The following is a 23,153-nucleotide window of genomic DNA, read 5'->3' on the forward strand; positions in this document are numbered from 1 at the left end:
TCCTAATTCACTCTCTCTCTCTCTCCCTCCCTCCCTTCCTTTTCTCCGTCTCTCTTCCTCTGCTGAAGGAGACAGGGTCAATCTTAGCATTCTCTCTCTCTTATCATCCCCCGCCACCCCCACATACAGACACACACACACACCCCACCACTCTCTTCACTTAGTCGTGTCTGTTGAAGGAGGGTGGGAGGGGGGTGATTCTTTGCCCAGCATCCCTGTGACGGAGTGTTTAGCGGTTCACACAGGGACAGATATCACCGGCCCGATATTTTCATATCTTCCCTCTGTATTAATCCCCCCCCCCTGCTGTTGGCTGTGCTGGAAATTGGATTCAAAGCAGAAGGTCTCTCGAAGGATATCAGTGTTGTGCAATATCAGGCACCAGAGCAAAGCCAAGCCAATGCTATTGCACACCCAGCTGATAGAATACCACGCCACATCATCCCTTCTCTCTCAAATAGAAGATTCTGGAAATTAACAGGAAATGTAATAATAATCGATCTCTCGTTCCGCCGCCTGTCTGGCTAGAAGCTGATAGTGATTCTGCGGTAGTTAGTCTACGTTAGTCTCTTCTCTCTCTTTCTTTCTGTCTCTTTGCCATCTCTCTGTTTCTCACTCTCTCCCTCTCTCTCTCCCCCTCCCCCTCTCCTCTCTCCTCACATTGAGGCGTCAGGAGGTCAATTTAATCTATCATTTGGGTGGCTTCTTAAAAACTGAAATCATCCAATTTTGTGGACTGTTACGTTGTACCACCGATCGCTGAGTGTATGTGTGTCTCTGCAGTGCCCTGTCAGAAGAGGAGAAGACCTTACTGCGGGCTGGCCTCATCACAAACTTCAATGAGCCAATTAACCAGGTGAGTGACGTTGGTCCGTGGTCTTCCATGATGGTCCATGATGGTCCAAGTCTGTCCTGTTGCAGCTGTCAGAGATGCTGGGTGGGATGGGTTTCCCGTCCCCAATTTGCAGTAAGTTTTAGTGGGTATGGCCGCTAAAGTTGGTTATTTCGTTCAGCAAAGTTTCAGTTGGTGTAGAGGCGGACAGGCAGGTCTCTAGCAATGAGTGGATGGGGATAACTTAATATCATATGAGGTCCATTATCCTCGCCACTCAGGATTTCACTGTGAATGTCGAAATGGATAATCGAGAGAGCTGAAGTGTCTGATGTCATAAACTAAGCACTGTTGCACTAAGCACTCTTAAACAACGCTGTTAAATGAACCTGTAGCGACTTTTCTCAAATGTCATATTACTTGTGATCAGCTAAATAAAAAGAATCAGTCCGTAATGCAACCTCCTATATGTCAATTAGATTGGTCAGCAGGCCTAGTCCTATACAGCCTCGTTAATGCAGCTCACAGTGGCCCATAGGGAAGGCCATCAGTAGTGTCTAGACCACATGTGTCAAAGTCAAGGCCCGCGGGCCAGATCAGGCCCGTGAATGAGTTCTCTCTTGCCCGCGGGATGATATTGAATTACTATTAAAACCGGCCCGCAGTATTCTGTGCCCGCAGCACCATAATACTACAAGTCCCAAGATGCACTGCAAGTGCATTGGCGCGTACCGAGTGCCCGCGAGCGAGCGCGACCCCGCGTCTTCTCTTCACTTCAGTACTAGTCATGAGCAGCAGCAGCACAGTGACAGTGGAGGTCTAAACATCGCGTCAATGTTCATCTCCCTCTCCCCCAAAATGGCAAAAAGAAAGGTAGACGCTGAAAACAGGGGGTTTCAAGACAGTTGGGAGGCAAAAAGTAAGAAAATAAGTAAAAGGAAAGCCTATGTGTCTTGTGTGTGGAGACAGCGTGTCTGTTATGAAAGAATATAACTTAAGAAGGCACTATGAAACATCAACGAAACACACAGACGCACAGAAAGACAAATACAAGAATATGAACACAGAACAAAGGCTACAGAAGGTATAAGAGTTGTATGTACACTGCGCATGAGAGTAGTTCAGTATTTTAGTCCACTGGTGCTATTGAATGTATTTCCAAGTCGCACAGAAATATTCACTCGCAAATGCGACCAAAACAGTCGCAATGTCGAGCCCTGCCTTTTGCTCTAATGAAACGCCGAGTATGAATGAATGAATGAATGAATGAATGAATGTCAGCAAGTTTGCACTAACTTTTCTAATTTTATTATAAAAGACAGTCATTGGTGAGGATCAGAGCAGCACACTGATTTGTTTTTAATGCATGCTGTTTCATTTTTGCATTTATCTTGCCATTGCAGCTCACAGTGGCCCATAGGGAAGGCCATCAGTAGTGTCTAGACCCATATGGAGAGCAATGACTGACATTAAAACACCATGTCTCACCTGTCCCTGTCCTTACCCATCTGCTGGAGGTGTGTGTGTGTGTGTGTGTGTGTGTGTGTGTGTGTGTGTGTGTGTGTGTGTGTGTGTGTGCTGCTGTGGTTAGAGGAATTGTTGTATGTGTATGTATGCAGGCTGAGAGACCTGCATGCGTACAGGTTGGCCAGAGAAATGAACAGTGCGTAATAGAACATTCCTTTTTAGCATTAACCATAAAAGTTATCTAACCAGAAGCTTTTATGAATCAAGACTGAAACACAACATCACTTACACTGTCAGTTTGCTGTGTGTGCAGACAAAAGTCGCTTTTTTGTCTCCAGATACATTTTCCTGTGATGCCTCGCTGCTGTTAAGCTTTAAAATGTGTGTACTAACCATTTATCACCATACACACACATGCCTTTACAAATATTGTTAGTCTTTATTGCCACTGCCATCTGTGCAGTCGCTGGGCTTTATTGGAGAAGCTGTCTGGCCAGTCTCGTTAGTCTGCCTCCCACTGGAGTCTAAGGCAGCCAATACTGCAGAAGACACACACACACACACACACACACACACACACACACACACACACACGCACACACTGCAATGTTACAGTATGATTCAGTCCTGATTCACAAGGGCATCCTGTTAATTAGCATTTATGCAAATGCTAAAAAGGAATATTTTATGAGGCTCAAGAGTCATTTCCCTAGCCAACCTGTATTCCATTTAACTGCTTGCTTATTGTACTAGAGTCTGTCTGTTAGCTATATCGCTTACCTGTTGTGTGTTGTTTGTTTGTATTGACAGATAGCGACCCAGATAGCGGTCCTGATCGCCAAGGTGGCTCGTCTGGACTGTCCCCGTCAGTGGCCGGAGCTCATCCCTATCCTGCTAGACTCAGTGAAGGGCCAGGACGGCCTGCAGCAACACAGAGCCCTGCTCACCTTCTACCACGTAACCAAGACCCTAGCATCCAAACGCCTGGCTGCGGACAAGCGACTCTTCCAGGATGTAAGGATGCTTTTTTATCTATCGAACCCCCCCCCCCCCCCCCCCCCCCCCTCTGGTGTAGTGACAGTCTTTGCCTCTGGGGGATGCTGTTTAGCTGCTGTGAGACCTCTCACAAATACCGGATCAAATCTCCAAAAGGTGCGTGTGCGTGTGCGAGAGTTTGCCAAAAACTGAACAGATATCCTCCCACTTTGAAGTGACACAATGTTTTCCTCAGTATTATTTTGAATTTTTTAAAGAAGATAAGACCGCAACATGAGAAAAATAACAGGGATGTCAGACTGGGCAGTCTGCGACACATTAAAGGGACTTCAAAGGAACTTCACAGATTTTTTACCTCAAAATCGTTGTCCAGATTGTATTTGGAAAACAGCTTCCAAGTGCGTTCTGTAGATCAAATGCTAGGTACATCTTGTTTGAAGATACACTTCACACACACACACATAATACTAGATATTATCTACATAGTTCTGTAGCAGTGTTGATGAGAAAGTACCACGGCAGATTTGCCTAGTGTTAGTCCTTCCAAACCAACACAAGCATATCTGCGGTAATGCAGAGCTAGGTTTGAAAAAGAATAGGGCTCCACATCTCTAAAGAAAATTAAAGAATGAATAATATCTCAGCCATTTTCCTCAGCCACGTTTCTCACCTCTGAGGTCCTCTAACAATGAATAATTTAAATCTCTAGTTCAAAAGTTTGGAGTTGTCAGGCCCTCTCACTTAACCCCCTGTCTATCTCCCTCACTCTCTCTATCTCTTCTTCCCACCTTCTCTATCACTCTTCCTGTCTGCATCTAATCCCCCATACGAGTTATCCACATACTTGTCTCTGCCTCCCTCTCTGTGTTAAAGCATGTCAATTGCATATGTGCCCAGCTCTCCCCCTCTAACCACCCGGTGAGAAGGAGAGGAGATAAAGCTTGATGACAGAGGCAGTTGTGTAAATCTGAGAAGCAGGTGTTTGAAGTCCCCCCCCCCCAGGTCAGGATAGAACAGCAGCATATTAACTGGCTCTTGGTGTTAATGGCCACTGGGCTTATGTTGCTGCTGCTGCTACTGCTGCTGCTACTGCCTATAAAGACTGCCAGCCTCACGAGACTCAGCCGATTAGGATGCAGGGAGTGGAGGAGCAGTTACTGAGTGATGGAGGGAGGAGGGAAGGGATAGATAGAGGGGGAGTGAAATGAGAGTGGAGAGAAGCGAGAGGTGCGTGGAGGGAAGAGAAGGGGAAGGGTAGAAATAGCTTGGTTGAAGGGAAAAAGGGTGGAGGAGGTATAGGAAAGGGAGAAGGAATGAAGGAGGGATGGTGGGAGGAAGGGAGGGAGGGAGGGAGGGAAGGAGTGTGAGCGAGGGGAATTGGAATCGTGAACTTCTAAGATATGCTATTGAACTGTAGGATAAAAGCATCACAAATTCCACTAACACTCACTCACAAATTCCCTGTACAGTATATCACACGATGTTTGAAAATCGATGTATGATTATCTCACCACCACATGAGCAATTTAGTCTTATAAATCTATAATCTTTGCTTTATAGACTAGTTGCTTAAAGCAATGTGTAAGCACTGTTGGTGGTTGGTTGCAAGCTTCTGGAAATGTAAGCTTCTAAAAGCCAGACTGTGGTTCTGATGATGGGGAACTTGTGGAACTCTGTAGAGACTTCTAGAAGTCAGACCGTGTTTCGGGTGATGGGGAATTGATGGAAGTGTGTAAAGCCAGTCTGTGGTTAAGAACAGAGCCATGGGTATTACCTTACATGTCACCTGTGTTGCTCTCTGGGGCTCCGGTTGTGAAGGTGAACAGGAAGGGTTGTCTGTCTGAGAGAAGGTGTTCTTGAGTGACTTACATCATAGAGCAGTGATTTATCTCATTAATGATCCTATTAACACCCGGAGCACCAGCTGGAGTGGTCTACCGGTCAACTGATCACTGCTAGAGACCATAGAAATATAATTAGATTATATTTCAGTTATGGGGAAACAAAATCTTCTCTATTTTGTGCCTACTAAACTTCGTCCAACCTGTGCCTTGGCCAGGACTGGTATTGTCATTTGGATTTATTTCATCAATGATACAATATTTTCAGGCAGAAAATGAAATCCAACTTAATTAATTTGTGGTTCATTTAATCATTGATGCAATATTCGGCAAGAAATGAATTCCGACTCCTTAGAACTTCAAACATTGCTGTCTCAACAGTCTAAAAGCATTTCTTCTTCTGAAAATCAGGATACAGTTGTTTTGTTTAGGTTATTGAAAAGCTATTTCATTCTGCCGGATCTCTTTCCTTTCACAACATGGTGTTATTGGTGTAAAAAGAACTGTGTTATTGGCTCTTTAATGAAAATATAAAATTGCTTATTTATTCCATTGAGGACTTGTTACTCTCAAATTTACAGTGATTGAGTGGTCGGTGAGTTGGAACAGTGACAGTGTGCATTACTTGTTTCAGTTTTTCACACGTAATGAGCCGGGAAGAACAGGGGTGATGGTTATTGAATGCCTTTTGTTTATGAATACCAATAGATGAGCAATATCCCACATTATGGTGTCTTGTAAGCAGGGAATCGTCGGATGAAATGAGCTGCACATTCTATCATTGGCTTCAGTTTGTGTGAGCTCTCGCTGCTAGGATGAGGAAGCGTTTTGATAACACATGCAAATGGAGGGAATAGTTTGCCTTTATAAAAATGTGTCATCTTCCCCCCGCTCAGAAGTTTGTAGGCATAAGAACATACACACACACAGACACAGACACGGACATACAAGCACACTCGCACACAGCATAGGTACACACAAAAAAACACAAGCACACTCACACCCACACAGACTCACATAGGCAAGATAGCTCATACTCTACAATTCTGCGCGCTCACACATCTTTGTTGATTTTAAAAGGCCATTAATGCTTAACACAAATTGGCTCTGCATTCAAGATTTTTGCACTAGTGTGAAAATACTGTATACAAGAATGGAAAATGTATAATTATGTACATTCTGCTGTGGCTCCACTGATGGATAACAATATATAACTATATAACTATGGAATGGAATGGAATGGAATGGAATGGACTTTATTTGTCATTGCTACAGTACAGGTACCAAACAACGAAATTTAGGAGGGGTGGCTCCCCTGGTGTTAGGAAAGGAAAAAAAAAAAAAAACACATTTTAGAAAAAAGCATAAAATCACAAGAAGGTAAGGAGCTGGTTTACATAAATAAAGGCTATGTACACAATCCACTGTACTATACTGCACAGATAGTCAACTAGGGTTGTCATATTGCACAAAAGTATTTTTTCACGTTATTTTAAAGTATCACAGTTTGCAGGCTTGAAATGTACATGTTTGTGCCTCAGCACTAGCTGCCATACAATCCGTCCGGACTGTCCTGGGCCCAGAACTTAGGCCTTTGCTGTGTTCAGGGCCTTGACGGCCCTGTGGTAGAAGCAGTTCTTCAGTCTGTTTGTCTTAGCGGCCGGGGTCCTGTACCTCCTATTCGAGGGCAGCCTGATAAAGTGTACGTGCCCAGGGTGGGTCGGGTCCCTGGAGATCTTGGAGGCCTTCCTGAGACAGCGTGTGTTGTACAGCTCTTCCAGAGAGGGGAGGGGGGCGCCGGTGATCTTCTGTGCTGTTCTCACGACTCTCTGTAGCGCGTTTCTCTCCGCTGTTGTGCAGCTGTGGAACCAGTTGCAGATGCCGTAGGTGAGGATGCTCTCCACTGCGCCGTGGTAGAAGGCCACCAGTATCTCCTGCTTGTTGTGTTCTTTCCTGAGGCATCTCAGGGTGTATAGCCGCTGTTGTGCCCTCTTGATGGTGCCTTTTGTGTTGTCCTTCCAGGCCAGGTCATCCCGCATGTGATGTCCCAGGAATCGGAGGGTTGAGACTCTCTCCACGCTCTCTCCGTCGATGAGCAGGGGCTGGATCTCGGACTTTTTCCTCCTGAAGTCTACGATGAATTCCTGGGTCTTTGACTTGTTTAGCAGCAGGTTGTTAACCTTGCACAGCTTGCTCAGTTGCTCTACCTCATCCCTGTACGCCGCCTCGTCCCCCCCCGAGATACATCCCACCACGGTGGTGTCGTCTGCAAACTTTACGATGTAGTTGCTGGGGTGGACGGGGGTGAAGTCGTGGGTGTAGAGGTTGTAGAGGATGGGGCTTAGCACGCAGCCCTGGGGGGACCCAGTGCTGAGGCTGAGGGCTGTGGAGGTGTGGGGGCCCACCCGCACCCTCTGGGGGCGGTCGGTCAGGAAGTCCTTGATCCACGCACATATAGAGTGTGATAGACCCAGGTCTAGTAGTTTGGTCACTAGCCTGTCTGGAAGGATGGTGTTGAAGGCGGAGCTGAAGTCCACGAAGAGCAGTCTCGCGTAGCTGTTTCCCCTCTCCAGGTGGGATAGAGTGGCGTGGAGAGTCGTCGCTATGGCGTCCTCTGTGGACCTGTGGGCTCTGTAGGCGAACTGGTATGGATCCAGGTTGGGCGGGAGGCGTGTGAGTATGTGGGCCCGGACTAGTTTCTCGAAGCACTTCATGATGATTGGTGTGAGTGCCACCGGGCGGTAGTCGTTTAGGCAGCTCACCGTGCTTTTCTTCGGGACTGGGATGATAGTTGAGGTTTTCAGGCAGGGTGGGACGGTGGCCTGGGACAGGGACTGGTTAAAGATGTTGGTGAAAACCCCGGCCAGCTGGTCGGCGCAGTCTCTCAGCACCCGTCCCAGGACGCCATCCGGCCCCGAGGCTTTCCTGGGGTCCACCGCCTTCAGTACGCGTCTCACCTCATGCTCTGTGAGGGTGAGGCTGCTGAGAGCTGTAGAGAGTGGTGTTTGTGTTGCGGTTACCTCCGTTCGCCCCTCGTCGAACCGGGCGTAGAAGGTGTTCAGCTTTCCCGCCAGCAGGGGGTCGTCCTCTGCGGCTGTGAGCCTGTTGGCTCTGAAGTTTGTCATCTGCTGAACCCCCTGCCACATCCGCCTGGAGTCGTTGCTCAGGAGGCATTCCTCAATCTTCTCTCTGTGCTCTGCCTTGGCCGCTTTGATGCCGCGCTTTAGGTTGGCCCTGGTGGAGCTGTACAGCGGTGTGCGCTTCCCTGCGAAGAAGGCGTTGTCCCTCTCGTTGATCAGTTTTTGGACCTTCCCAGTCATCCATGGCTTCGTGTTGGGGTAGACCCGGACCCGTTTGTCCACGGTGACTGAGTTGGTGCAGTTCACTATGTGGTTCAGAACCGACGACGTGTACTGTTCCAGGTCCTCATGCTCATATTCCTGCCATAGGGTGTCATTTAGGCAGATCTGCAGTGGAGCGGACCCTTCTGGCCAGGTTCTGACAGTCTTAGTGGTGATGGGAGCACTTTTCCCCATTGTAGTGTATGCAGGAATCAGGAGGATTGACACATGGTCAGACATGCCTAGATGAGCTAGCGGACTAGCCTTGTAAGCACGTTTGATGTTGGTGTATACCTTATCCAGTGTTTTTTCTCCTCTCGTTGCACATTTTACATGCTGATAGAACTTGGGTAGTACTGCCTTCAGGTCGACATGATTAAAGTCCCCCGCTATGATGTGAATAGCCTGTGGATCAGTGCTTTGTTGGCTACTAATGACTTCATATAGTCGCGCCAATGCTACTTTGCTGTCTGCGCTCGGCGCTATATACACACATGTAATTAGCACCGCGTTAAACTCCCTAGGGAGGTATGTGGGTCGGCATTTAACAGTCAAGTATTCCAGGTCTGGGGAGCAGTGGCTACTTACAGTTTTCGTGTTTAAGCACCAGCTGTCCTTCGTAGATATAATGAGGCCGCCTCCGCGGGTCTTCTCACTAAGCTCCGTTCGGTCAGCGCGGTGCAACGTACGTCCCTCCAAGCTAACAGTAGCGTCCACAATGTAGTCATTTAGCCAGGTTTTCGGTCAGAATAATCACACAGCTATCTCCTACGATGTTGTTTTTGGCCACCTGTAGTCTCAGTTCATCCATCTTGTTCGTCAGGGATCTGACGTTAGAGAGGAAAATGCTTGGCAAAGCTGGTTTGTTTGGGCTTCTCCTCAGCCTTGCTATTAGGCCTCCCCGGCGGCCTCGGCGTTGTTTACGGTCTCGCCTCCGTCGCTTACGCCTTAGTGTTGGGATAGCGTAGTACCGTTCACCCGGCGATCTTGCGATGTCGAAAGGGATCCTTTGTTGTTCTAAGAATTCCGCCGTTACAGTCCCCTCGTTTTTCGCACCAACTTCTAGTAAGTCTAGTCTGCTGTAGGTACTATTTACACAACCGTTCCCTATAAGTACTAAAATAAAAATGTACATACAAATATATATATATATATATAATATAGAAATAATGACACGTTCAGTACCAAATGAATACCAAAGTTAAAATTGCAACGTTAGAACTTAACTGTGAACAGACTAAATGGTTTCTGAGAAGATTTTCACAGGCTGTGTTGTAGTTCATTTGAATTAAAGTAAAAGACTCCCTACTATGCCATTCAATTAAGGAAGGACAGCTTTAATGGTTTAACTGTGCAGTGGATAATGTTTCTTTTGTAAATAAATAAATAAATAAATTGTAGGAACCCCTGTGGTCTTATATACTTAAATAGTATAGTCAGTAGTACTTATAATGGATTTGTTTCATATAATGCCTTTTCACATGCTCAAATCACTTAACATACAGCTGAAGTTGAAAGTTTACATCCACTTAGATCCAGTCATTTCAAACTATAGTTTTGGCAAGTCGGTTAGGACATCTACACTAAACAAAAATATAAACGCAACACTTTTGTTTTTGCTCCAATTTTCCATGAGTTGAGATCAAAGATCTAAGACTTTTTCTATGTACACCAAAGGCCTATTTCTCTCAAATTCTTATCACAAATTTATTTAAATCTGTGTCAGTGAGCACTTCTCTGCCAAGATAATCCATCCACCTGACAGGTGTGTCATATCCACATTCTGTTTAGACAGCATGATTATTGCTCAGGTGTGCCTTAGGCAGGTAATAAAAGGCACACTAAAATGGGACAACAAAGTCAAGGTTTTGGAGTGGCCATCACAATGCCCTGACCTCAATCTTTGTGAGTTTAAATGTATTTGGCTAAGGTGTATGTAAACTTCTGACTTCAACTGTAGTTTGGAGGGGTAACTCACCCCTCTCAGTTCAGAGCTCCACCTCTCAGTTCGAGTGTCCATCATCACTGCCAACAGTTACATAAGCCAGGATCGACTTCAATCCATCAATCAATCAATCAAGTCAGTCATCGATTGATCAAACAATTGCTCATATCCATTCAATTGCATTGCTACGTTTAAAAAAAACCTTCTTCATAAAGATATTATTGCAGCCAGGGCTTAAACCACAGGGTGACAGTGAGGAGAAGGTCCCTTCATGGGAAAACACCTTGAGAGGAACTAGCTACAACTGCAGCCTGAGTCTGCGTCACACTCAGTTGCACACAAAATAGATGTCAAAATAATAAAAATAAAAGCACACCGCCACTCTATTTCAGAATGACAACTAGATAAAAAACAAGATATTCCAATTGTTCATAGTGTGGTTCTTTCTGCGGAAAGTGAAAATTAAGTCAAAACACTCAAAGTGATCAGTCATCAGTTTTTTTTCTTCTGTTGCGGTGGTGTATTCCTAGTGTCAGCTCATCCAGGCACACGCTTTCTCCTCAAGTCCCATATCAAGGGAAAAGCGCCTTAGCCTGAACCGGGATCAGTAATACACCCACCGCCAAACGGATCAAACATCTCTTCGGGTGAATATTTTGACTTTCCGCAAGAAGGAACAACACAACAAACAAGTAGGATATGGTGAAGCAGGTTTTTATTGAGCAGAAGGGAGCGGCGGTGTGCGTATATGTTGGCGTCTATGTGTTTGTGTATTTGTGTGCAACTCAAGTCTGATGCAGACTTTGCAGTTGCAGCTACAGAGGAACCAGTCTGTAGAAATGGGGGCTTTACTACTGTATGCATGACCTGATAACTTGTACAACATGGAGGCCACATCCTCCATCTAATTTTGAAATTAATCTTAAAACAAAATGTTAAGTTTAAGCACTTGCAAGCTTTACTTTGTATCTCTGGTTATGTGGTCTGGTAAAGCTGACTGTGATTTAAGAACTCTAAAGAGTGTCTAAGAGTCTGAACCTCATGTCATCAGACCACCAGCTAGTGATTGATTGACTGATGCTGTTGAAACTCGGACACTGAAAATCCAAAGGGAAAATAAATTGGCCATTTCGTCCATTGAGGATGGCTGCGGGACTCTGCCTATTAGTCAAAATGTCTGAGTGAAAGGATTAACCTGGCACAAACTGCATTCTCTGCCTCAGCTGCATATGGCTACATACGGTACACACTGTAGCACCCTCATAGGCTATCCCACTCCATCATTATTCCCTGAGTAGAATGCGTCCCCCCGGAGCATGGTGATATTAAGATATTAAGTATGACTCAGGAAATACTTTAATTAATACCACGATCATCATCTCATCTCTATAATTACTCCTTGATTATTGTATAGTAAAGTTAATGACCTTAATTGGATTTATTTGATATCTTTAATCTTTAATAGTTGTCACCAATGTACTACGGTAGATGAATAGAAGGCAGGCAATACAACAACATGTACGTTGATAGGTTTGCTTTCGTTTTAATGGATTTATTTAATGAGTTACTCAAATTGCCTTGGACCAGTTCTATCTGTGATTACAGTTTCTGGGTGTATGATTTATTGCCCCCCCCCCCCATTTTGAGTCTAAATGACTTTCGCATTCAACAGCCGAAATTGAGTTGTCATCATTAATATTTGTGAATATATTGACGGTGTGGTTGGGAATTGACTCAAGACATGGGGAAGCATTAGCGAAGGTGAAGACGTCAATTCTCAATGACAATTAACCTTTCCCACACCCCGTTCTGACTACACACACACACACACACCGACACCGACACACACACACACACACACACACACACACACACACACACACACACACACACACACACACACACACACACACACACACACCATTATGAGTAACTGATTAAAGGAGGTGAATAACTAATTTGCTCTAATTAATCCATCAAAGGCAGGTAATAGAAATTGTGTGTGTGGTTACCATGGAGATGTGATGTTTATTTGCATGTTTTATAAATGCTTTCCATAGAGATTGTTGTGGATTGTAATATTCTTCAAGGGAGTGTGTTCTGTGTTTGCATGCGTGTACTTGGTGTGTGTGTGTGTGTGTGTGTGTGTGTGTGTGTGTATGCGTCTGTGTGCATACAGTATGTTATCGGTTTGTGTTGTAGAGATGCAGATATGCGTCTGTGTTGCTGCTGGCATAAAGAGGGAGAGATGCGGAGAATGAGTCTGATAAAGTATTAAAACCTTTAATCTCTGCCGGTGTGATTTGAATAATGAGGATTCTTACATTCAGAGGAGAAGAGAAACAGGCCTCTTTCATATCAAATTCATTTTTTATTAGACAGGCCTGCTTCCTTTCAAATTCTGGGATGAGACTCACTCTCTCTCTCTCTCACTCTCTCTCTCTCTCTGACTCTCACTCACTCGCTCCTTTCATTTTCTCTCTCCACCCCCTCTTCTCTTCTATTATTTTCTCTCCCTCCCCAAACTCCCCTCACTCTTTCTCTCTCTTCCTCTTCTACATCGCCCACCTCTCCTTTTATCCCTCTCTTCTTCTCTGATCCTTTAAAGGGTGATTATCAGGCAGGATGTGGGACATAAAGAGATGTGGAAGGAGGGACAAGCCTATCATGATGGAGGAGTTCATAGACAACAGTGTTCATAGACAACATACACACACACACATAGTACACACACCTACATTTACAAAGTGTTTAGATAGATAGGATTTTGTTTGGGGCTTTGATATTCCATACCGTGTTGCTAAAAAATGGTGGCAATGAAAGAAACGTAAGTGAAATAAACTAATGCTCAGCCTTCTTATTCATTTGATTCGTTTTTTATCTGCGAGTAGTTTCTGATCCAGGGAATCGAAAGACGCAGGTCATAGTTTGAAACACAGTTTTGTGTTTGCAAAACATTCAAAGTCGGTACAAAGTTATATACATGTTGATGGCTCTGTGAGGACTACTGTTTTATGCTGACGTTTTTCAATTTACCCTCTGTGTTTCTTTACCCTCTCATGTTTCATCCTTGGGGAAAGACAAATTACTTCCTCTTTGAATTCTTCAAATGTCATTTGTGTGGTAATCCTTAAATCCCTGTACATATATTTCATTGGATGGCATCAAAGCAGTGTGTATTATTTGATGTTGCCTTTGCTGTTATGTTATGTTCATGTTTACCCTCCTGATGTGTAGTCAGACAGGCTGGTTAAGCATATGAAGGCAGGAGACACTCATGGGAAATATTCAAATGAAGTAGAAGAAAGGGTAGAGAATACACAAACCCATTGTGCTATTGTTGGAAGTGTATGTAAATGTTAATTCCCAACAAAGGGAGACGGCAAAGTGTCTTCATAAAAAACATTTAGACAGAAGTTTCTCTGGTGGGAAGCAATCCCCCATCTTGCTAAACCAATCCGATCCAACAGAAGTTCTGATAAGAGTTCATTCTTTATTTTTTCTTTAAAAAAGTTAAATGTTGTTAGGGCATTTCTGCTTTATTGGGATAGAGACAGTAGAGACTGACAGGAAGGATGGGTGAGAGAGAGGAGCGATGACATGCAGGATATGTCGATGGCCGGAATCGAACCAGGGACTTGCGGTAAGCACATTAGTGTGCTACGCCACTTGACAGGTGCTGCTCAGTCGGAAAAGCCCTTACAGTGCCTAGTTTGTGGATTCCAGTCCTGCTGGCACCTATGGACAAACCAACAAGTTTGCCTTGCTATGGATACTTGCTATGGATAAAACAATGTAAATGGACAAGGCCCAAGTTGAGTCATATATTGAGTCCAAATATGTGATTCAAAACACACTTCCATGGGAAGTACTAGATGAGTCCTGTAGATTCTTTCTCTACAACATCAGAAGGATACATCCATTCCTCACGAGAGAAATAGCACAACTCTTGGTCCAGACACTTGTGGTCTCCTGTGTTGACTCCTGCAGCGCACCCTTGGCCAGGCTCCCCCGCCTCCGCCATTAGACTTCTGCAGCTCATCCAGAATGCTGCCTCCTGTCTGCTGTTCAACCTCCCCAAATTCTCCCATGTTACCCCCCTCCTTCGGACTGTGTGTTCTATGCCAACATTTACACTCATTGAACACCTTATTAGGAACACTATACTAATACAGGGTAGGACCTCCCTTTGGTCTCAAAACAGCCTCAATTCTTTGTGGCCTTGATTCCACAAGATGTTGGAAACATTCCTTTCAGATTCTGGTCCATGATGATGACATGATTGCATCATGCAATTCCTGCTGATTTTTCAGGTGCACTTTCAAGCTGTGAATCTCTTGTTCTACCACATCCCAAAGGCGTTCTATTGGATTCAGAGTCTGTGACTGCGAAGGACACTGAAGAACACTGAACTCCTTGTCATGTTCATGAAACCAGTTTGAGACGACTTTTGCTTTGTGACATGGTGCATTATCATGCTGGAAGTAGTCAGAAGATACATTGTAGCCCTGAAAGGATGCATATGATCAGCAACAATGCTCAAATAGGCTGTGGCATTCAAGAGATGATTGATGGGTATTAACGGGCCCAAAGTGTTTCAAGAAAACATTCCCCACACCATTACACCACCTGAATGAATAAGAAGGTGTACAGGTGTTCCTAATAAAGTGTTAGGTGAGTGTTCACCGATGAGTAAAAAAATATTATGACCACTGACAGGTGAAGTTACATTAACATTGATTATCTTGGCACCTGTCAAGGGGTGGGATATTTTAGGCAGCAAGTGAACAGTCAGTTCTTGAAGTTGATGTGTTGGGTGCAGGAGAAATGGGCAGGAGTAAAGACATGAACGACTTTGACAAGGGCCAATTTGTTCTGGCCAGACGACTGGCTCAGACTATCTCTGAAACGGCAAGGCTTGTGGGGGTGCTCCCGGTCAGCAGTGGTGAGTACCTATCGACAGTGGTCCGAGGAGGGACAAACCACAAATCTGATTGAGCATTGTAGTATGTGCTGGACCAACAAGTCCGATCCACGGCGGTTCCACCTCGCAACTTACAGGACATGAAGTATCTGCTGCAAATGTTTTGGTGGCAGATAACACAGGAGTCCATGCCTCGGTTGGTCGGCTCTGTTTTAGGGGCACACGGAGGACCAACAGCATATTAGCATATTAGGCAGGTGGTCGTAACGTTTTGCCTCATCAGTGTATATTATAATTAAATTTCAGTAGTTTTGGTTGACATGCCTGGAAATGTAATTTTTTGTACCTTTCAGAATATTGTTTTGCTATTTGTGTACATACATCTACTGATGCCTCTGGACACATCTTCAGTGATGTTCCTGGAATCATCGGGCGTTTCGGGTCTTTCAACATCATACACCCTCCTCCAGGTGACCCAGCCGGGGCTGATCAGACCCCAGCTTGTGTCCAGATGGCTAACTAGCTACCATGACTCCATGGCTCTCCTCTTTTGAGCCACAGCCATCTAGAGGCTCTCTCTGCCGCATTGGTGGTACTGCGGATGGCTCTCCTCTTTCTCTCTCCATCGATGCCCAAACTGCTGAAGGCTCTGGCCAAGGAACGGGCTGCAAATCCTCTGCAACCAACCTCTACTGGGAAACACCTCGCTCTCCACCCAGCCTGCTGGCAGTCACTGACCAGTCCCGCGTACTTGGAGAGCTTCCTCTCAAAGGCTTCTTCCAAGCGGTCTTCCCACGGGACTGTCAGTTCCAGCAGCACTGCTTGCCTGGTGGACTCAGAAAAGAGAACAATGTCTGGTCGCAGGGTGGTGACTGCAATGTGGCTGGGGAACTTCAGCTGATGTTCAAGGTCAACCAACAGCTGCCAGTCTCTTGCAGAGGTCAAGATGCCTGCAGATGTTTTCCTGGCAGGGGTTGGCTGCTCCCCAGCTCTGACAAAGGCGATGGTTTTCTTGGAGGGTCGGAACTGCTTTGCCCACACAAGTCCTGCACTGATGGCTTCAGCAATGGTCTTCAGGACTTGGTCATGCCTCCACCTGTACCGTCCATCTCCAAGGGCCCTTGTACAGCAGCTGAGGATGTGTTCCAGGGTTCCTCGCTTGGAACACAGTTGGCATGCTGGTGTCTCTGCTATGCCCCATGTGTGCAGATTTGACGGGCTTGGAAGCACATCATAGACTGCCTGGATGAGGAATTTGATGCGGTGAGGCTCGGCTTTCCAAAGCTCAGCCCAGGTCACCTTCCTCTCAATCGCATTCTCCCATCTCGTCCAAGCTCCCTGTTGCTTCATTCCCATTGCCTTGCAGGTTCTTGTCTCCTCCACTGCTGCTCTCACCTCCTCCTGAACAAGGCGGCGCTTTTCCTTCCCCCTGGTGTTCATTTGGGGAGTTGGAAAGGATCCAAGCCCAGCTCGACCTCGTGTGACCACTCCCACCAAGCTCCTGTGACGCAGCCTCGCCTCTGCCTCTTGAACAGCTTCCTCTGCCCTCCACTTCCTGCCAGTCCTCACTTGGATCCCTGCATTAGCCACCTTCGGATCACTTGAGTCCCTGTACTGAACCACTTCTCTGGCTCTTGTCACCTTGAATTCCTCCTCCAAGGATTTGAAGGGCAGTTGCAGTTTGTTGGTGTTCCCATAGAGTGCGGTGCTGCTCAAACTCCTTGGTAATCCAAGCCATCTCCGGAGGTGGTTGCTGACCCTCCTCTCTAAGGTCTCCACTGTTGAGATAGGGACCGCATAGACAAGGAGGGGCCACAGAATCCTGGGAAGAATGCCATGTTGGTAAACCCAGGCTTTAAACTTCCCGGGTAGGCCTGACTTGTCCACGGATTTCAGCCAGCCATCCAACTCAGTGCAGGTCGACTTGATGGATATTGTGTCCCTCAGAGAGAAGTCAAAAACCTTGCCCAAGCTCTTGACTGGCTTCTCTGTGATAGTTGGGATGGCTGTGCCTGTGATGGTAAACCGGAACTTGTCCTCCACTTTCCCTTTCCTCAGCACCATAGATCTTGATTTGGCGGGTTTGAAACGCATCCGGGCCCACCGCACTAGCTTTTCGAGTCCCTTCAGAATCCACCGGCAGCCTGGGACTGATTCTGTCGTGACTGTGAGGTCATCCATGAATGCCCTGATGGGTGGTTGCCGTTGTCCGGAATTCGTTCGGGGCCCTCTGCACTCTGGCTCAGCAGACTTGGTGAGCATGTTCATGGCTAGGGAGAACAGTGTCACAGAGATAGTGCACCCTGTGATGATACCGATCTCCACCTTGTGCCAACTGGATGTTATTGCTCCTGAAGAGACCCTCATCCTGAAATTGCTGTAGTAATCAGCGATGAGGTCTCTGCACCTGCTGGGGACATGATGCTTCGTCAAGGTGAACTGAACCAGCTTGTGTGGAATGGAGCCGAATGCATTTGCCAGGTCAAGCCACAACACTGACAGGTTGCCTTTGTTCTCTCGGGCCTCCCGAATGAGCTGTGTCACCACGCCGGTATGCTCCAGACAACCTGGCATTCCTGACACACCGCCCTTCTGGACGGATGTATCGATGTAGGTGTTCTTTGCCAGGTAGGTCCACAGCCGTCTGGAAACAGTGCTGAAGAAAACCTTTGCCTCAACACACAGCAGGGAGATGATGCGGAACTGGTCTAGCTGAGTGGAGTTTTCCTCCTTCGGGATCCAAACCCCTTCAGCCACTCTCCATTGTTCAGGTATCCTCCCCCTTCTCCAGAAGACTCGCAGGATTTTCCACAGACGCAGCAGAGTTTGGGACAGTTCTTGTACACTTTGTATGAAGTGCCACTCGGTCCTGGAGCAGAGCTTGCCCTTGCTTTGCGGACAACCTCCCTGACTTCCTTCAGCTGCAGCTCCGACATGTCGAATTGCTCTTCCGGTTCAGGGGGGTCTATGAGGATGTTGCACTCTCCCAACTCCTGCTCTCTTGCAGGATCGCTGTACGTCTGCTTCAGATGATGGTCTATCTCTTCCTGCGAGGAGGCCAGTTTGCCACTGCGCTTCTGCCCGAGCAAATCCTTCATGAACTTGAAGGGGTTGGCTATGAATGCAGCACGTTTACGTGCCCTCTCACGCCGCCGCCTCCGATGCCACTCAGCCCGGCGGAGAATCCTGATGTTTTTCCGTAGGATGCACATTAGCTGGGCCAGGCCAGTGCGTTCCTCCTCTCCTGCCACCTTGTACTGGGACTTCAGCGCTTTCATCTCCTGCCTGATGTTATGGATCTTTGCAGCTCTTTGGTTCTTTACGTAAGATTTAAGTAAATGCCATTTTAGAAAAGCAGCAATTCAGGTCCTGGATAATATAAGGGAGAGAAAATACGATAGAGCCAAATTGCACCTTTGACCCAGGGGTCCCCTTTTACTCCCTTGTGTGTGTGTGTGTGCGCACGTTTGTCTGTGTGTCCGTGCACTTTTGTGGGAGTCTGTTTACTGCTACTGCTAGTGTCTATTCTGGCTGTATGTGGTTATTGACTGTTGTTTCTGTGGTCCAGCTGGCGTCGGGCATCTACAGCTTCGCCTGTTCCCTGTGGAGCCACCACACAGACTGCTTCCTCCAGCAGACCTACGCCAGAGATGAGACCGCTGCCCTGAGCTCACTGGAAAGGACGCTTCTCTCACTGAAAGGTAAGTCATAATGTAAACACACTGAGGCTTGTGCACGCACGCATGCACACACACACACACACACACACTCACACTCACTCACACACACACACTCACACACACACACACACACACACACACTCACACACACACACTCACACACACACACACACACTCACACTCACACACACACTCACACACTCACACACACACACTCACACTCACACACACACACACTCACACACACACACACACACTCACACTCACACTCACACTCACACACACACACACACTCACACACACACACACTCACACTCACACACACACACACACACACACACACACACACACACACACACACACACACACACACACACACAATATGGTGCTGAATTTCATCAACAAACATGTTCTTATTTCCCCCTCTAGTTTTGCGGAAGCTGACAGTTCACGGATTCCAGGAACCACAACAGAACATGGAAGTAATGGTGAGTTTGGATAACCAGGAGAAACTAAAAGAATTTGAATTAGGATAAAAAATATATTAGAAATCTTTCTCTGAAATGTCTGGTCAGAGGTTGTGATTGTATTGTGCTGTGTGCAGTTCCTGTGCCCCTCTTCAAATCTTCTCGCCCTCTCAGTGGAAAAAAGTCACACAAAGTGTTTGTGTGTGTCAATCTGTGGTCTATTGATTGCCACGGTGCAGTTTCAGCAACTCTGTTGTCAACTCTCACTTCTTAACTCCTTTTTTCATTAGACTTTATTTCCCAAAGGAGTACCAGTGTGTCCATAACTCTAAAGCTTTGACACTGATGCCCACTATGAATAAACCATCCACATTTGCCTTAGCAGGAGAATTTAGGAGAAGCTGTAGACTCATTCTCCTGAAATTCACTATGTCAGAAGCTCTTAGATTGAATGAATTTTCTTGGAGGTTCTCAGCTCCCATCTAAGATTTACCCAGACACACTATTCTTTGATTGGCTCATATTCAAAGCTCAAGGGACCTATCTTTTAATGCACAGCCATGTGATCACTAAAGCCCCTGTGTTTAGAAGTGTCTTGGTGGACATGGTTTATGTCCAGGTCTCCCTTGAAAAGAGATAGTGAGATTAACCTGGATAGATAAAGGTTGAAACATAATATGACCTCTATTTAACAAGGTCATGGGCAAGTTCACACAGCCCTCTTTATTTGCTTGCGCGTGTGAGCGTGCGTGTGCGTGTATGATTAATATTGGCCCATTTACACTGTGTAATTCCAGCACTAATGAGAAGCGCTCTCTCTGACGGGCTGAAGGTTATTTGAGGGTAGAAATCCGGACATTAAAAAGATTAAATGGAATGAGCAGGTTATTTTGCCTCTAAATGAGTAGGAGAAAACCGTGAGAAGTGGAAAATGGGTCACTTTTAATATTTAATAGATAGCTGTATATGCTGCTTGTGATTACCTCTCGAAGGAGCTGAATGTGCAACTGTGCAGTAGTTCCGGCAAACAACTGTTTTGGCTATACCGTGTTTGATCTTTTGCCATTCAGCTCATACATAGAGATTAAATGTTTTGTTAGGAATTCAGCCAGTAGTTTACTTTAACATATCTGTTGATATTCAGCTCATACTCATACAAAGGGCAACGCTATTTTCCAGCTCCAAAGAGAACGTAAGGTTTTAATTCACTGTCGCCATGTGGTCATTCCTCTATTGAATGACAGAGGTTCCTTTGAGGCCAGACACTGAGAAAGCTTTGACGGACATAATGCCATGAGCACCAATTACACACTCGGCGCCTTCAGCATATATCAACTTCTGTACAGTATTCAATTCACTTGCTGGAGGCGTTTGGCCGTTACCTTGGCGTGACGTGTAACAAATCAGGCGGCGGCATGAAGAAAATGAATCGCTATTAACTGGGTCAGATGAGGCGACTGGATGGGATCGTCTCATCGGATCCATGGTGATGACATTTGAATAAATGAGTCGCGACAAATTATGACTGATGAAAAAGTTGCGCATGACTCAGTCATCAGTGATTTATAGAGCAGACCCTTATTCTCACTAATTGTCGTTCATGTTGGTGCTCTTTTACTGTCAAGGTTAGTGATGCTCAGTAGTTGGGAGGTCATGGATCATGTTAAGTAGGGCAAAACCGGGCCTGTTCGCATAGCACTTATTCACTTTTAAAACCTTCTTTCCTACTTTGCTCGTTCTGATCTTGACCAAGTACAGCAGGGTTCTCAGGATGGGTTTTCCCAACATTGGGAAACACTGTTCTACACCCTAAGAAAGAGTTCAAGATGATACCTGACTTAGAACATCTGTTACAAAGCTTTGAACCTTTGTCTTGAAGGTTTGCATCGCATTCATTTGCTGTCCTGGCACTGTAGTTGGGGTGAATTCATGCAGAACAGGCCATTCATTTGATTGGGCTGCAGAAGTGTTTTCTAGACACGGGAGTCTGTCAAGGAATCCCATTTATAATTTTTGCCCCTACCCCCTTTGGAGTGCCACTCGCTTTTCGGCTTGCCCCTCAGAACAGAGTTACATGGGGTAGTGTACATCTTAGGGATCTTCCCCTATCAAATGGGATAACCCTTCAAGACCCTGATACGTCATCAGTAGTATCATAGAAAAGCATGGACGCTTGTGATTCATACGTACATTTCACGTTATCAATCGATCAAACAAGTCATCAAATAAAAAAGAACAATGCTTCATTACCAGGCCAGTTCATGACAGAATAGCGGTGCTCTGTAGACTAGTAACCCAAAGTCCTACCCTGCCAGTCTGCACTGATATCAGAGGAGCGGTAACAAGTGCAACAACTTCGCTGTTGGACTGTAGATAACTTTCAGGCGTCACTCATATGCCATCAAAGGGGGGAATTGCGACATGGAAATATGTCAAAATGCGGGACTGTCATGCACAAATCAGCTTTAAAACATTGTTGTAACATTAGGTAGCTAGCTAAAGACATGCGTATGCATGTTTTTTGTTTGTTTGTTATGCTTGTTATAAAGAAAAGGTCTATAATACACTCAAATTACATTAAACTAAGATAATTCTATGGTTATCATAATCATCATTTTAAATCTTTATTATCAAAGAAAATAATTACATTTGTGGTTATCTTTTGTCGCTTGTGCTTTCATGTGAATGTGCAAAACAGAGGGGTAGGGCTAAGGGGTGAATGGGTTTGGGCCAATGTTTGATTAATTGGTATCGGCCCATAATTCTATTAAGATGCATCCCTAGTCCTATTGCATGGGTTAGGGTTGTGTATGTCTCTCTGCGTTTTCGTGTGTGGCCACCTCAGGTCCTACCTCATTAGCCGAGCCGCTGTGATGATGTGTCTGTAATCCACGCAGTGTGTGACTGTACCCACTAACACTGGCTGAACACAACCCCTCAGAGAACACACACACACACACACACACACACACACACTACGGTCGGTTGGTCATTTGAAGCTACTGAAGCACCAGAAAAACACAAGTCACTTTCCCTCTCTCCTCTTTACCCTTCCTCACCACCTCTTCCCCACTCTTCCCACCTCTCCTGTACACCTCCACCCCCCCCGCCCCATCTTGTCTCAGTGCCCCCTCTTCATCTCATCCCCTCCCCTCTCCTGTACACCTCCACCCCCCCCTGCCCCATCTCCTCTCAGTGCCCCCTCTTCACCCCTCCCCTCACCTCTCCTTTACACCCCCCCCCCCCTCTCTCTCTTCATCCCCTCTCCGTGGTCTCCTGGTAGATGAGGATGCTAGTGCTGGTTGTGTTGAGTGATTAATGACGGGCCTGTCCTCCTTGTGGCCCACCTCAGGACTTAGTGGCTAAAAGTGCTTCCCAAGTGTGGTCGCAAAGTCCGCTCGAAATACTTACGAGACAATCATGAGCGATGTGCCCATCATGATGTCAAAGACATTGACCTGACTCTTTCACCTCTCTCTCACCCTCCTCTCCATCCTCTTAACCCACACCCCCCCCTCCCCTCCCTCCTTTCTCTCCAGGGCTTCCTGAATGCAGTGTTTGAGCGGTTAAAACAGTTCCTAGAATGCTGTGAGTACTTTCTCTCTGTTTTCTTTCCTAAAAAAAGGCTTATACGCTTATACAGATTTTGACCCTGTTGAC

At 46.0% G+C, this 23,153-nt stretch overlaps 1 protein-coding gene across 1 annotated transcript in view; it reads left to right on the forward strand.

Annotated features, from left to right (window-relative positions):
* ipo11 (importin 11) overlaps positions 1–23,153 on the forward strand; it is a 161,197-nt gene that overhangs the window by 12,692 nt on the left and 125,352 nt on the right. Inside the window, exons 4-8 of the mRNA XM_080531365.1 lie at positions 784–856; positions 3,110–3,313; positions 18,915–19,047; positions 19,456–19,514; positions 23,033–23,081. Of these exons, the coding sequence (XP_080387491.1) occupies positions 784–856; positions 3,110–3,313; positions 18,915–19,047; positions 19,456–19,514; positions 23,033–23,081 (518 nt within the window). The remainder of the gene's footprint in view (positions 1–783; positions 857–3,109; positions 3,314–18,914; positions 19,048–19,455; positions 19,515–23,032; positions 23,082–23,153) is intronic.

Source organism: Nansenia antarctica, assembly GCF_963989245.1.
Source record: "Nansenia antarctica genome assembly, chromosome: 5".
Taxonomy (NCBI): Eukaryota; Metazoa; Chordata; class Actinopteri; order Argentiniformes; family Microstomatidae; genus Nansenia; species Nansenia antarctica.